At 37.3% G+C, this 13,214-nt stretch overlaps 1 protein-coding gene across 4 annotated transcripts in view; it reads left to right on the forward strand.

The window, feature by feature from the left end:
* The window catches only part of SMOC2 (SPARC related modular calcium binding 2), a 139,520-nt gene that overhangs the window by 44,574 nt on the left and 81,732 nt on the right, over positions 1-13,214 (forward strand). For all 4 annotated transcript variants that reach the window (XM_036381108.2, XM_036381110.2, XM_036381112.2 and 1 more), the window contains exons 2-3: positions 301-472; positions 12,621-12,727. In XM_036381108.2, coding sequence (XP_036237001.1) covers positions 301-472; positions 12,621-12,727 — 279 coding nt within the window. The remainder of the gene's footprint in view (positions 1-300; positions 473-12,620; positions 12,728-13,214) is intronic.

Below are 13,214 nucleotides of genomic sequence, written 5' to 3' on the forward strand. Positions count from 1 at the left end.
CACTCCAAAAACTCCAAGTTACTGTTTTGAGGTTCATAATGGTTGAAAGAGATTCAGAGACTCCCTAATTGTGATACTGGATTTAGTGTATGTTTTGGGGATGTTGCAGTCACTGCCATTTCACAGCAGCAGTGGAAAAACCCCAGATATAATGAATCAGCTAGAATCTGAATACCCAAAAAGGCAGAACTTTCTTTTGAGTTTTGGGTGATTTGTATGTCTTTGATGGGGAAGGGGACCACAGAGCAGTTTTCACATGGGAATAGTATTCCTACAGCATTAATTTCTGTTTTTTCCTAGTTTTTGAGAGTGGACCAAGACAAAGACAGAGAATGCAGCCTGGACTGTGCAGGTTCCCCTCAGAAATCACTCTGTGCATCTGATGGAAGAACTTTTCTGTCCCGGTGTGAGTTTCAACGAGCAAAATGCAAAGACCCTCAGCTGGAAATAGCCTACCGAGGCAACTGCAAAGGTAAGAAAATCAGTTTTCCTTGCATAATGAAAAATAATAGACCGTAAAATAGTGTTTGAAATATCTGTGAATTGAAAACCAGGACTGCTGGGCCTGAAGAGTTTTCTAAAAGCAAGTGGGTTGAAATCTGTTATTTCTATAACAATATTCTATCTAAAGATAAATTAATCTTGAGCCTTCATCAAAATTGTGACTCCCAAACCCTCTTATTTTTCAACAAGTCACTATTAAGGAACTTGCATGGCCAGGTCCTTGTTCAGAAGGACCATATCACTGGCAGGTTCAGAGAAACTCTTGCAATAGTTATCTTGCAAGGTTTCCTGTCTAGTACAATTTGGTATTTGCGTTTGAGATGGTCAATTTAAGTCTTGTATTTCCGAACTGCAATCACGTAGTGTGGCAAGGGTGGTGATGGTAGGGTGAGTTGAGTGAGAAAAAGTGAAAACCAAAAAAATGCATATGCATAGAGCCCTCACAGGCCATTCCTGCCTGTATCATCCACTCCTTTACTTCTGATCTCTGTTTAGAGAATTTCAGTGACATGCAGCCCAACAAAATGTTTGCAGTTAAGTCTTTTAACTTTTAGAGCAGCATGGTGCTAGACAATGCAGTTCCTTACAGAAGTGTAGGGAGATTCCCAACACAGTGATCTTTCTAAAATGTAAGAATAGCCGTGGTCATAAAGATTTACTTTTTCCTCTGTCCTAAAGAGAGTGGCAGGGAGTGCAGGTAGGGGGTGGGAGGAAGAAAACCCCAGGGACCACACCAATTCAGCCTGTAGGAGGCAATTTTCTACATCATCTCTCTCCATTAGCTCCTGCAAACCTCTGAAGCATCAAGACTGCTTCAAAGAGACATTCTGTCTCATCTCCTGCCTGGATGAAACAGTATCCTCATTCTTCAGGCCTTTCATAGTAAACCATTGTACTACGTGATGGATCTATTTACTGTGGTGAGCAAGGTTAACATAATGGAGCTACCTGAGCCAAAGCTTTTGTTACACTCATGAACGAACTACAGAGACAATTATTATGCACTTGATATTTGTTCATTTTGTACATTAGAGCTTTATGGAAATTAGTTTTGAGTGTTTTTCTTTATTGTTTTTTTATACTGTATTGAAAAAGTAGTCTGCAAGAAATTTTCTTCGTTAAGATGAGAATTGCTTTACTGAAGGTTTCATCATTGATGCTGTCAAATTTTTCTGCAGTCAATAGCTGCAATTTGAAGAAGTACTCATTTGCTGTTTATTTATTAATGCATACAGTAGAATTGTAGAATTGGAATTAGACACTTTAGGCACCTTAAATATTTCTGATAGCAGGTACACATCACGTTCTCTTAATCAAGTGTTTTTTCCTTTGATTGGGAATTGACGGATATTTGCCAATAATGCACTTAGTCAGTATCAGCAAGAGACGAGTACTCTTTTAATTTTACATTTTCATGGTATTTCTTATTCAGTAAAGCAGTTTTAAATTTTGAAGTGACCAGTGTCTTTATTCCTACTTATGTCTCTGATCATCAGAAATATTTCAATCTGTAAAAACAAGTTTTAAAGAAGAAGATGACTCATTGGCCTAGCTGCTGTTTGAGTTTTAGCATTGCTAAGTCTAGTTCTGATAGTCATATCAAACATTCTGATAGAGCCAAAGAAATGCTCTGATTAAGACCTTTTGAGTCAGTTGCTTTTGAGTGGTAAAATTTGTTGTTGCAGGTGATGTTTGATCAAAAAGCAGAGGACTGTTTTAGTAGGGCTAACCAAAAAGTGATGTTTCATTAGAGAGCAACTTTCAAGGTTTCAGAATTTACTTTAATTCCATGTAGTAATGAAAACCAATCTTTTTGGAAGTGTTTGTCTGTACCCCTGAAAAAACAGACACCCACCCTAACTTCCCATTAAAGCGTTTTGAAATAAGTTTTGGGCTGGCAGGTAAAAGGGAAAGAAACATGGACATTTTCATGTGAATGTTCTGAAGGAAGAAAAGAGGTGATTCCTGGTATAGAATTCACAACTTTAAATCTGTGCTGTGATAATCATCCACCATTGATGAAAAAAGGCTATCTTGTCTGTCTCCTCCTGTCTTCCAAAAAAAGGCATTATTCACCTCACAAAAATCTTCTCTAAAAACAAAATATTTCCAAGTACCATTTTAATTAATTTAATGGTGACTAGCTCTTTCTTTGGTTCAGTCTATTCAGTAGCAATCTAAAAAGTCTGACAGTTTATTTTGATAGCCTTTTGGAATAATTTTGAGTCCATCATTTCTTGTTTAGATATTCAGAACAGTGATTTCTTTTTACATCCATAAGTAATTTTGAATGACTATCCGACTGATGTCCGCTTTCTCTGTTTCTTTTTTCCTTCAAAAGGCAAATTTATATTGACTCTTTTTTCTCTTTTTCACCTGTTCTCAACTTTTTTCTCATCTATTTCGTTTTGAACACTTAAATACTAAAAAGCACAAAGGGATAGTTTGCTCTGTGTGTGCTGGTTCCCTTTCTAATTGAAGTTTCCTTCACAGCAAGAGTGCTCAGCCCAGGCAATTCTTTAGCATTGCAAAGGAAATAATTTTTAGATCCTAGATCTTAAAAATTCACAGTAAAATGGCAGCATTTAAACAATTTTTTTCCCTTGTACTTCTGTCCTAGTTCCTGATGGTTGCAGCAGAGATCAAAACAGTTTATACAAACCTGAAAATGAATGAACCCTGAGCCTTCCTCTCATTTCTGAAAGACAACCCACCTTTAACAAAACAAGCATCAAAACAGACTGTTCTGTTAGCTTTTTTTTTCTGAAGGCATTAATTTTATGATTTTTTATTTTAAGTCCATTTTCAGCCTTTGCTGGAATCCATTGCTAAGCTTGGAAATGCTATAAGAAGTTAAAATCTTATAAAGTTTCCAGCCTATTTTTGGAGTTTCTGAGAGCTCAAATAATCTGTGTACACTGTAGATGAACATTCACATTTTTTGGAGACTTTTCCAAATAAAATCTTAATGCCAAAGTTCTGGAGATTTGCCACTTGCTCGACAGAGACATTTACTGTGCAATGAGATTATGAATCTAGTAAATAAATGTATGTTGACAGCTGAGAAATACTACTTGTGTTGTTTGTTAGGAAGGACTGTTAAAGTATCACCTGTGATGGGGATCAACTGCATGCACACACATATGCTTCACAGTAAATTTGGCCCAGCATAGCCAAAGGAACAAAACATACAAGAAGTGGAAAAACAATATAATTGCTTTTAAACGCCTCAGAAAGAAACAGATACTATGTCTGCAGAAATTAATTAAGCAATGCAAGGAGGCAGTATGAGTGCCAGGCAGGTAAGGTGATAAATTCTCCCTGTTGCACTTTGGGCCCTGGCCAGCTGTGCTCTGCTGAGGACTGTATCTATGTGGCTCAGGGAAAAGATGGGCCAAGGACTTTTCCCAGCAGGCAGCATGCACAGAGGTGCCTTCTTTTACAGGTTTAAGGCTGTTCAGCTTTTTTTTTTTACTTTCTTTTTCTGTTTCACACTTTTTTTGTATTCTTGATGCCTAAATAGCATCAAGAATACAAATTTCATTTCTCAGTTTGTTTTTAAGTGAATATACCTGGCCTTTAATTGGGGCCCTGGAGACTAATATTCTGTACGTATTAAGCAAGTGGCTCAGTAATAATATTTGGTATTCTGGCATTGTGATCAATGAAAAAAACAAATTCATACGTATCTTGCCAGCATACCTCTACCCTGAGAGATAGTTCTTAAAATATCCCAGCTGGGGCACTTGGATTTTGTGGTTTCTCTACCAGTACTTCACTAAAATATGACTTCTCTAATGGCTGGAGTTTTGATACAAATTGCCAATCACTATAAAATCTCCATTGCTAGCTTGCATCATCACTATCAACAGGTAACAGCAACCTGGGTGTAAAAGCAGCTGCTAAACTGGATTTGCCCTAATCTCTGAGTGGTCCTTTCTAAAAATGGCACTGTAGGAGCTTTACACAGTGATATTTAATTTCTGAGGGGTTTGGAATTTAATCTGTGTAACACTGAATATATACTCAGTATTTGCAGATGTGGCCCCAACAGTGATATACTTCTTTGTGAGTACACCAAGGGGAGCCATCACATGGAGTAGTGTCATTGTTATTCTGTAGCAATGTAGATTCCCTTTCTTGGTTGAAAATCTTAGGTAGGTCATGTTTAGCTTAATTCATTTATGGTATCTTAAAGAGCCTCACTGTTTAAAAATGCTGTTCTTTTATGAGCTCTTATAGTTATAATAAAAGGTAGTATCTTCTTTCTCACAAGTCACATAAAGAACCAAAGCACATCAAAATATGAGTGAAATTCCTCATAAAACAGGTACTTTACAATTTGCTTTCCTTAAAGAAGAAAATGCTTAGCATTTGTTTCTTTAAATTAGGGCTTTCAGGAATAGTGAAAAATGTCACTTATTTAAACTGTGATTACAATGAGTTAGTGAATGGATTAAAAGCATGCTTAAATAAATTGAAATTTCTGCCTTTGGATAAACATGCTAATAGGATTTTTTCCCTTTGTGCAGAGAATGAAGGCATTGCTGGGCAGTACTTGTTTTGAGACCACAAGTTAATCTTGGTCCCATAATTAATGAATCCAAACATAATTTTGAGAGACATTACTCTTGCCTATTAGCTAGAGAACTGGGTTGTAAAAGCTGGACGTGGTTTCTGAGTGCACACCTTTTCCAGGATTCCCATGGAGGCTGCCATCCAGCTCAGGTTTGCCTGTGAGCCAGGCGGGCGTGAGCTTGACGTGCGCTGGCAGTGCCTGAGCATGTCCCTTAGCTCGGAGTGTGGGCAGGGACCTTGGCTTGGCCCTGCACCTGCTGCCTGGAAGGCAGCCCTGTGGGATGTGTTTGGGAGGTGGGACACGCTCCCAAGATGTTTCATTTGGAGAGAGAAAAAAGTGAGTAGGTATGGTTCTTTTTCTAACTGAAATGAGTGAAAGTGGGACTGGACCAAGGTGTCAGTCTTAAAAATAAACTTGAGCAGAGACCTTGGACAGTCTGTACCTTGAAAACAAGACAGTTTTTGCGTGTCCTCAGCTCTCCCTTTTCACCTCTCCCTTTTCTTTTTTCTTCTCATCTTTAATGATGAAAAAAAAAGAACAATGCAGTTTTTTCATTATTTCAAAAAACATATTAAGAATATATTGAGAAGAGGTACTAACTTTGGTATTATTGAAAATAAACCTTACAAGAGGAAGATTGATTATATGGCAGATTTTTGTCTTAAAATACTTTCAGGTAGGAGCTCTCTTCTCCTTTTTCAGACATATTTTCTCACTGTAGACGCTGTGCTTAATCCATAGGATGACTGCAAGTTTCCAGACTGTGATGCTGGCAATCCTGGTACGGATACTTGTCAGCCCCAACCTCATTTTGGTTTTGAGTCTTCATTTATATTATGTGCCACTATGTTACACATCAAGCCACTGTAGTAAAAGTGGTGAGAAACAAAATATCCATATATAGAAGTATCTACGTATAGAAGTTACAAATTATGTTATCTCTTAAAATAAGTGGAGTTGGCTTCTGGTTATACTTTCTAGTATTTAATGGAAATGAATAAAGTTTGGAATATTTTTGTGGAATATTCTTTGTTCTTTTAAATGTATCTAGTGGTATTTAGAAGACAAGACAAGTAACACTGGGATAGTATCCACAGTTTTCTGGAGATAGAGTTTATCTCTTTTTAAAATTATCGGTTTTATTGATAACATTTCTCCAAGCAGAATTTGCTGAAGCCAGACTGAATAGAAATGAGGCATTGTAAGGGCATTTTTATGCACAGTAAATGGGTCTACATAAAATCAAATATGCAATACAACAATTTCATTTGAAAGTAATCTTTTTCTTGGTTTTTTGTGGAGTTTTCATTTCTGCTCTTGTATTTTCAGTTTGAGTTTCAGACATCATATAAAATGAAGGTCCTAGAAGAAGTGGAGAGTGCTAAAGCAATAATACTGCACCAAAGACTAAGAACCACAAACCTTTGCAAACCTTCTCAGATTTCAGTGCAAGAATTAGCAAAATAGACTTCTCCAAGCTATCAAATCTCTGCTCTTCTCAGAAAGCCAGTGTAGCCTTTGGCATCTAAAAAATCAGAAAGCTGTTGCTTTAGTTTTTCTTGAAGTATTTGATTCAGTTCTAATCAGACTGTATCTCTCCAAATGTGACTGTTAGCAAACTGAAATAGTGTGCCAAGAGGGAATCCAGCACAGCATTCCTTATTTTATCTTAGAGCTTAGATATCTAAGTGGCTGTGTGGCTGCTAAATGTAGGGGGAAAAAAGAAAAAGCAAAAGCAAAAAGAAAACAACAAAGAAACCCCACACTGCCTGGCTCTGTCTGTTAGATGCCAATAGAGGAGAGTTTAGGCTAAGATTGCACTGCTGTTTTGTTTGAATCCAGAAAGCAACTATAAAAATAAATAGTGAAAGAGTTGGCCAGCTCTTGTCACGAAGCAGCAAGTCATTATTTTATGGTTGTGTCAGGCTAAATGTCTGTGCTGACATCCTTTCCAACCCAAGAGGCTAATACCCCTGCATCTTTAAAACTGATACTTTCAGCATGTGTAGTTTGCTACATGTTTCCTATCACTAGAGGCTACAGCTTTTTATCTGCTTTGCTGTTAGACACAATCAGCTCTTTACAATATACATTGACCTAGGTCAAATAGAATGGGAAATTTTCATGAGTGGTTTATTCCATATAAACCAAGTGGTGTCTTATGCTCTAAATAAAATTTTTGTGCTTAATTAACTGCAAATTAAGATTGTTTGACTTTTATCATATCACTACCAGTTACCAAAAAGATACAGCAGTGGGAAAGAAGCACAGAAGCAGAAATAAATTCTGATTTGTAGGACAATTCAGTAAATGCTCAGGTGAACAGCTAACTTGAAACAGTTTGTTGCACTGCATGTTTCTAAGTTTAAGGACAAGTGTACACAGGTATTCTGGCAAAATAGAGGTGCAAAGGGAAGCAGTGAAAGGTCTTTGGATTATGTGTGTCTACACTAGGTCTGGTTGTTCACATCTATGTGACTTTAGAAAAGATTTCTCTTTAGTATAAGAGCAGCTGACTCTCTGTGGGAAGCTCTCAAGGAAACCGTCAAATGATTGAGTTAACCACTTCATATATAGTTTTTACAAAGTAGTAAACGTTTCTGATATGTTCAACAGAATATTCCATTTATAATAAAATAAGTAAGTAAAGGATGAAGTGTATTTTTTTCATAGATAAATAACAAGGTTGTGTCAAACACAATAATCTCTTGCAAAGCAAGCAAAATTTGCTCCATGTATTGGGACTGAGAAAGGTATTTTTATTCCTACTATGATACATAGCAAACCAAAAAATACTGGATGAACTAAATTGAAATCTTTGCAAGAGATTTATCTATACTTTGACAAGCTGTTTACTTTTCCATGAGAGAATCTGGGTTAGAACTCCCTATAGAGCCCCAAAATGCCTGTAAATCAATTGTACTGAATGTCACCTTAGAGATGGTGTTTACACCCTTGAGGACTTTGTGTCATTGTTATAATGATAAACTTCTACTTTGCAGTAATAAACTTCCCTCTGTTTGATATATTATTCAAGGATTAGCCAGCAGAGTTGAAATTGGTGCATGTTTTTTCCCTAAAGCTCAGTGTTTTTGGAGCTGTACTGTTGGAAATAAAGCTGATTAGTTCCAAGATTAGTTCCAAGTCAGGCTGGTGCTGTTTGTGAGGTTAACTCTATTTCCAGAATTTCCTGTTGACTTCAGTGCTATCTCAGGAAGGTCCTGCAGCAATGTAGTGGCACCACTTCATAGGTGAAAGTTTTCCCTGTTGCACAGAGAAACTCAGATCTGAGTTAAGATGACTTTTCATTTTGTTTGTGCTTTCTGGTCACTGGTCTCTCCTGGAAGTCAGAATTGTCACTAGGGCAATTCAGAAAGACCTGCCCAAACAGCTACAACTCTGTATTCTCATATGTCCTGCGCATTTCTGTCCACTCCCATACACTCGTTTTTATCTTCTGCTGTACACCTCAAGATGTGTTCATCTTATTGAACCTATGGTTGCTGTTGCCGTCCTGGTGCTAAGTCACAGAGGTACAATCAACACATTGGCCAACATGCAGTGCTAAGATGCAATGAGCCTTGTACCAATCCAGTTTGACAGCTAACAGACTCCCAGTGAGCTGATTTAAGGTAAACTCATGCTCAATTTCTATGCCAGGAGATTTTTTTTTTCTGATTCCCCACAAAGGCTGTGGGATGTAAAAGCCCATTTACCTGGAGCTGAGAGGATAAAGTCTCACTAAGTTAGTCATTGACACAATTCCAAATTACAGCTGGACATGCATATCTGCAAAATTAGTTCTTCTCATTGTATGACTATAGGCAAATTAGGCTGCATTTCAGCCAGACTTTAACAGGTCTTAGAAGCTAATGGCCTTTTCACCAGGTCATATACAAGAATCCAGTTTGAGCCTGCTGGCTTCCTTATCAGTACTTTAGTTAGGAAGAGAAATAAACTATAGTGGGAATTCTAATAAGAAACTTATAACAGTTTCAAGCCCCTTATTTTTCCACTAGAAAGTTCCAAAAATTTAAACAAAAACAGATTAAAAAAAAAAAAAAAAGCTTTGCTGCATTACACAGTGCTTGTCATCCTTCCACAGCTTTGCAGCCACAGAGTCCCTTCTGCTCTCAGGTTTGTCACCAGAGGGACACTGCTCACATTGTCAGACTGTAGCCTGCTTTTGTCAGGGGCAATGCTGAAAAGTCAAAAGCTGTGGGCTGATTAATCAGCACAGAGGTACTAGGTCAGTCCTATCACCCTTCATTCTTGGTCTCAATTTCAAAATAATCAGAGTCCATCCAGATCTGAATGATTCCTGTCCTAGATAAATAGCAAAGTTGAATCTGTGTGTGAGACACTTTACTGTTACCCATCCCCTTAGATGTATTTATTTATTGACTGATTCATTTATGTAAACTAAATTCTGGCAAACCACATAATTCTAGACTCATCCTATTAATTTGAGTTTCATGTGCAGCATTACCTGCACTTCTACAAGGTGCACAGAGGAGTCTGTAGACAAGAATTGTCTGGGTTCAGTCAAAGGAGGCTTTGTACAGTGAATCTCAGAATTGCCTGTGCTCAATGGTCATGGGCAATGGTCGTGTTGAAGGTTTTTCTCCCTATGGATTAGGATGTCACCTCTCACTTATTTATGCATGTTAGGAGCTGCAAGTTTTCCCTACAACTATCTCTTGTCTGATATTTTGATGTGAGCTCATGTTTCAGCCTTTCATCTGTCATGTCAGGAAATATATTTTTTCATCCTTTTTCAGCTGTTATTTTGCATAAATGTATAGCCCTTAAATGTCTTGAATTCTTTTTCTTTGGAAAAATTTCTGGAAGGTTTGCAACAGATTTTTAAGGCATTGCAACCAGGCCACAGAGGCAGATGGTGTAATCTTACAAATTTATAGAAAATATTATAATTTCTTTTCTCTTCAATGACCTCTTTTTTATTTGAAGGAGCTTAGCTCCTCTGAATTAACAATTTAATGGTCAACAGAACTGGAAATAATATTTTGACTTTCTGCACTTTCAGATGCTTAACCTGATAAGAGATCTTCCTCATGATTTTATTTTGTGTATAGTGAAGCACAGTAATATCCAACAGGTTTAAAATGTTTCCATGGTTATATAATACAAAATAAGACTTCAAATGTGAATTTTATATTCCAATAAATTTGGTGACTGTTGATTTTAAAGCATATTAGATCATCCATGAATAGGAGACCTTTAGAGCATCAGGCTGTTTAGGAACAAGTGGTGGACAGCTTTGGAGAACTTCTCTTCTTGGCATTTTTTTATGATAATTCAACTATTGAAGATGATTTACAACTCTGCTGGTTCTATACCAGAGACCTTATGTGATGGAATTTATATCACTTTTCCTTTTAGACATTTAAACCACATGTCATTCTAGAAAAACGAGGACAGAGGTCCAACAAAGGAGTGATTTATTTTCAGTTAAAATACTAGCTACATTAAAACCACATGTTATTAAGTACTGTATAACCAAACCATGCTTAGAAGAATGCTTACGACACCAAAACTTGCTTAAAATGACTCTTTTTTTTTTTTCCCCAAAAAAATCTTTGGCAGTGCACACATTAACAGATTTTACCTGAGCTGTACAGTACATTGACTATACTTCTCCCCTGGAGAAAAAAAAAAACCAAACTATTAAAGTGCCATAGTACAAATTAATTCAATTCCTTATTATTTTTTCTTTCTTACATTTCTGGATGCTTGAACTTCTCTGTCCCTTCCAGCTATCATTTCATCTCTGTAAGTATCCCTCCTGAAACAGCAGAGTATAATTAATGATGCTAAGACTGAAACACAGTTTTTCAAAGAAGTGAAACTATTTGTATTTGGGGCATATGAGCAGCATGAACTCTCATAGTGCTCCTTTGAGAAGAGTAAAGTAACACACAGAACTAGTGCACATGAATCCAAGATCAGGAGGGAAATAGGAAGGATAGAATTGAGGGGCCCCAATTTTGTTTTCAGAATGCAGATACAAAGGACAAGTTTCTGTCCTCATTATGCTACACTTCCACACCAGATTGCCTAGGACTTGAAGGGATTTTTTAATGCTAATGTTGCCAAGTGAGTTATCCAAAGCTCAGTGGGAGTGACAAGTGAAGGATTTACCCTGTAAAAAGAATTCTGCCATTCCAGTGAGTTTCCAGGCTGGTTCTGTGAATGTGTGTCTGGATCATACTGGCACAGAGAGGGTGCTTGGGGGACTGGGAATTCAGCTGGCTCACCTGTGTACTCTTAGGAATGCAAACCTGTGTCAAGTGCTGTTGATTCACTGGCCATATTCTGTTTAATTTGCACCTTGCATGGACTAGAAAGTCTGTTCCCATGCTTTGGAAGAACTGCACAAGCATTAATGAATCACCACAACACCACTGTCTCACAGGTAATTGCTGAAAAGTTTTAGCCTTAAAATGGGATTAACCACTTTCTGTCAAACAGTCTTTAAACCAAACAGGGATCAGAAGCAGCATATTTCTCTGCTTGCATGTTTGAAATCATTCTAATTCAGATGTTACAGTCACATCTTGAAGTCATTAATACTACCTTAAGCTTGCCTGATATTCTCATTTTTCCTGAAATTACTTAGCTCACGCAGATTCTGCAGTTCTGATTCTGCATCAGCAACATGCTAAAATTTGTAATGTGAAAGGTACAACAGCTTATGTTATGTGTCTTTTTTAAGCTCTTGGCTGCATAACTGACATAAAGTATATGTAGTAGACAATATAGTTTGTTAGACAATAGAAACTCCACTGAATTAAAGCTGGCTGGTTTGCTGTTTGGATGGAGACCAATACCAAGTAACAAAGGAGGTGGTGCAAGAGACCTCACGGTGGACAAAAAGGACCATGTGGTAGACTTGATGTCCCATGCCTAAATCATAAACTGTCACATTAAATTTTAGCATAATATGAATCATTCATGTCCAAAATGATTATTTAATCACCTTTCCAATAAGTTCCTGCACTGTACAGTGTATATATATTTTTTTATTTTACCAGCCTGGTGGTGACATCAGTAGTCACAGCTGAAGTTGCTGCCTAGCTGCAGTAAGCAGTAAGTACAAGGCAGCTGTGCTCCTGCTGCCTCCTTTGCCTTTCCCGAAGCACTAGAAAGTGGTTGTTGCCACCATCCTTGAAAGAATATTGTGGTGTGTGCAGTGTGGCAGCTATTGCTGTGTTAAATTGAGAGGAAAAACTCAGTTTGGGCTTCTGCTCCTTGGTGGCATTTGGAACAGAAAGTTTCTCTGTCCAGGCATCTCTCAATTTCATTTCCCTGTTATGGATTATTGTCCAGAAAATATTGTCCTGCATTGTTTTTTTTTTCCCCTAAAAATAATGCAAGTTGATTGTACATTTTCACTTATTAAAATTCCTATTCTCTTTGCACAAATCTCAGGGTTGTCTTTTTCATAATATGGATGATCACCTATCTTTTTTTCATATAGCATCATCCAACTGACTTACCTTTTCTCTTTCTCTAGATGTTTCCAGATGTGTGGCTGAGAGGAAGTACACCCAAGAACAAGCACGCAAAGAATTTCAGCAAGTGTTCATCCCAGAATGCAATGATGATGGCACATATAGTCAGGTTAAAAATTTTTTATTCAGTGTCTTGCATGACTGGAAGGTCAGAGTATGTGGGTTTGAAAAGGCCGAGGAAGAGGCAAATGTAATGAAGGGAAATGTAATTTCAAAATTAAATATAATTTGTACCAACACGTCAAAAACAAAAAAAAAAAGGAAGGAAAATCTGTGTTATATGTTGAGTCCTTGTTCTCTTTTTCACAGTTGGCCAGCAAAAGAGCCAAACATTACCACTGTTCATGTAATATACTCCCTGTTCTTCTAGGATGAGGCAGCTGAATCATTCTTGTAGCCCCCTGAATACTCACCAGATGGTAAAATGCTTGGAATTTGTGATCTGTTCCTGATTTGAACCAGAAATCGTGCAACTGGAATCCATATCTTAAGTGCTAAATCATGAATCATACAGAATCCTTCTATATTCTCTGCTGAATTTCTTCACAAGCATGTGGTCTGAAACTAATTTACTTAGATCACGGAATTCAGAAGGA

This window comes from Molothrus ater, chromosome 3 (assembly GCF_012460135.2).
Source record: "Molothrus ater isolate BHLD 08-10-18 breed brown headed cowbird chromosome 3, BPBGC_Mater_1.1, whole genome shotgun sequence".
Taxonomy (NCBI): Eukaryota; Metazoa; Chordata; class Aves; order Passeriformes; family Icteridae; genus Molothrus; species Molothrus ater.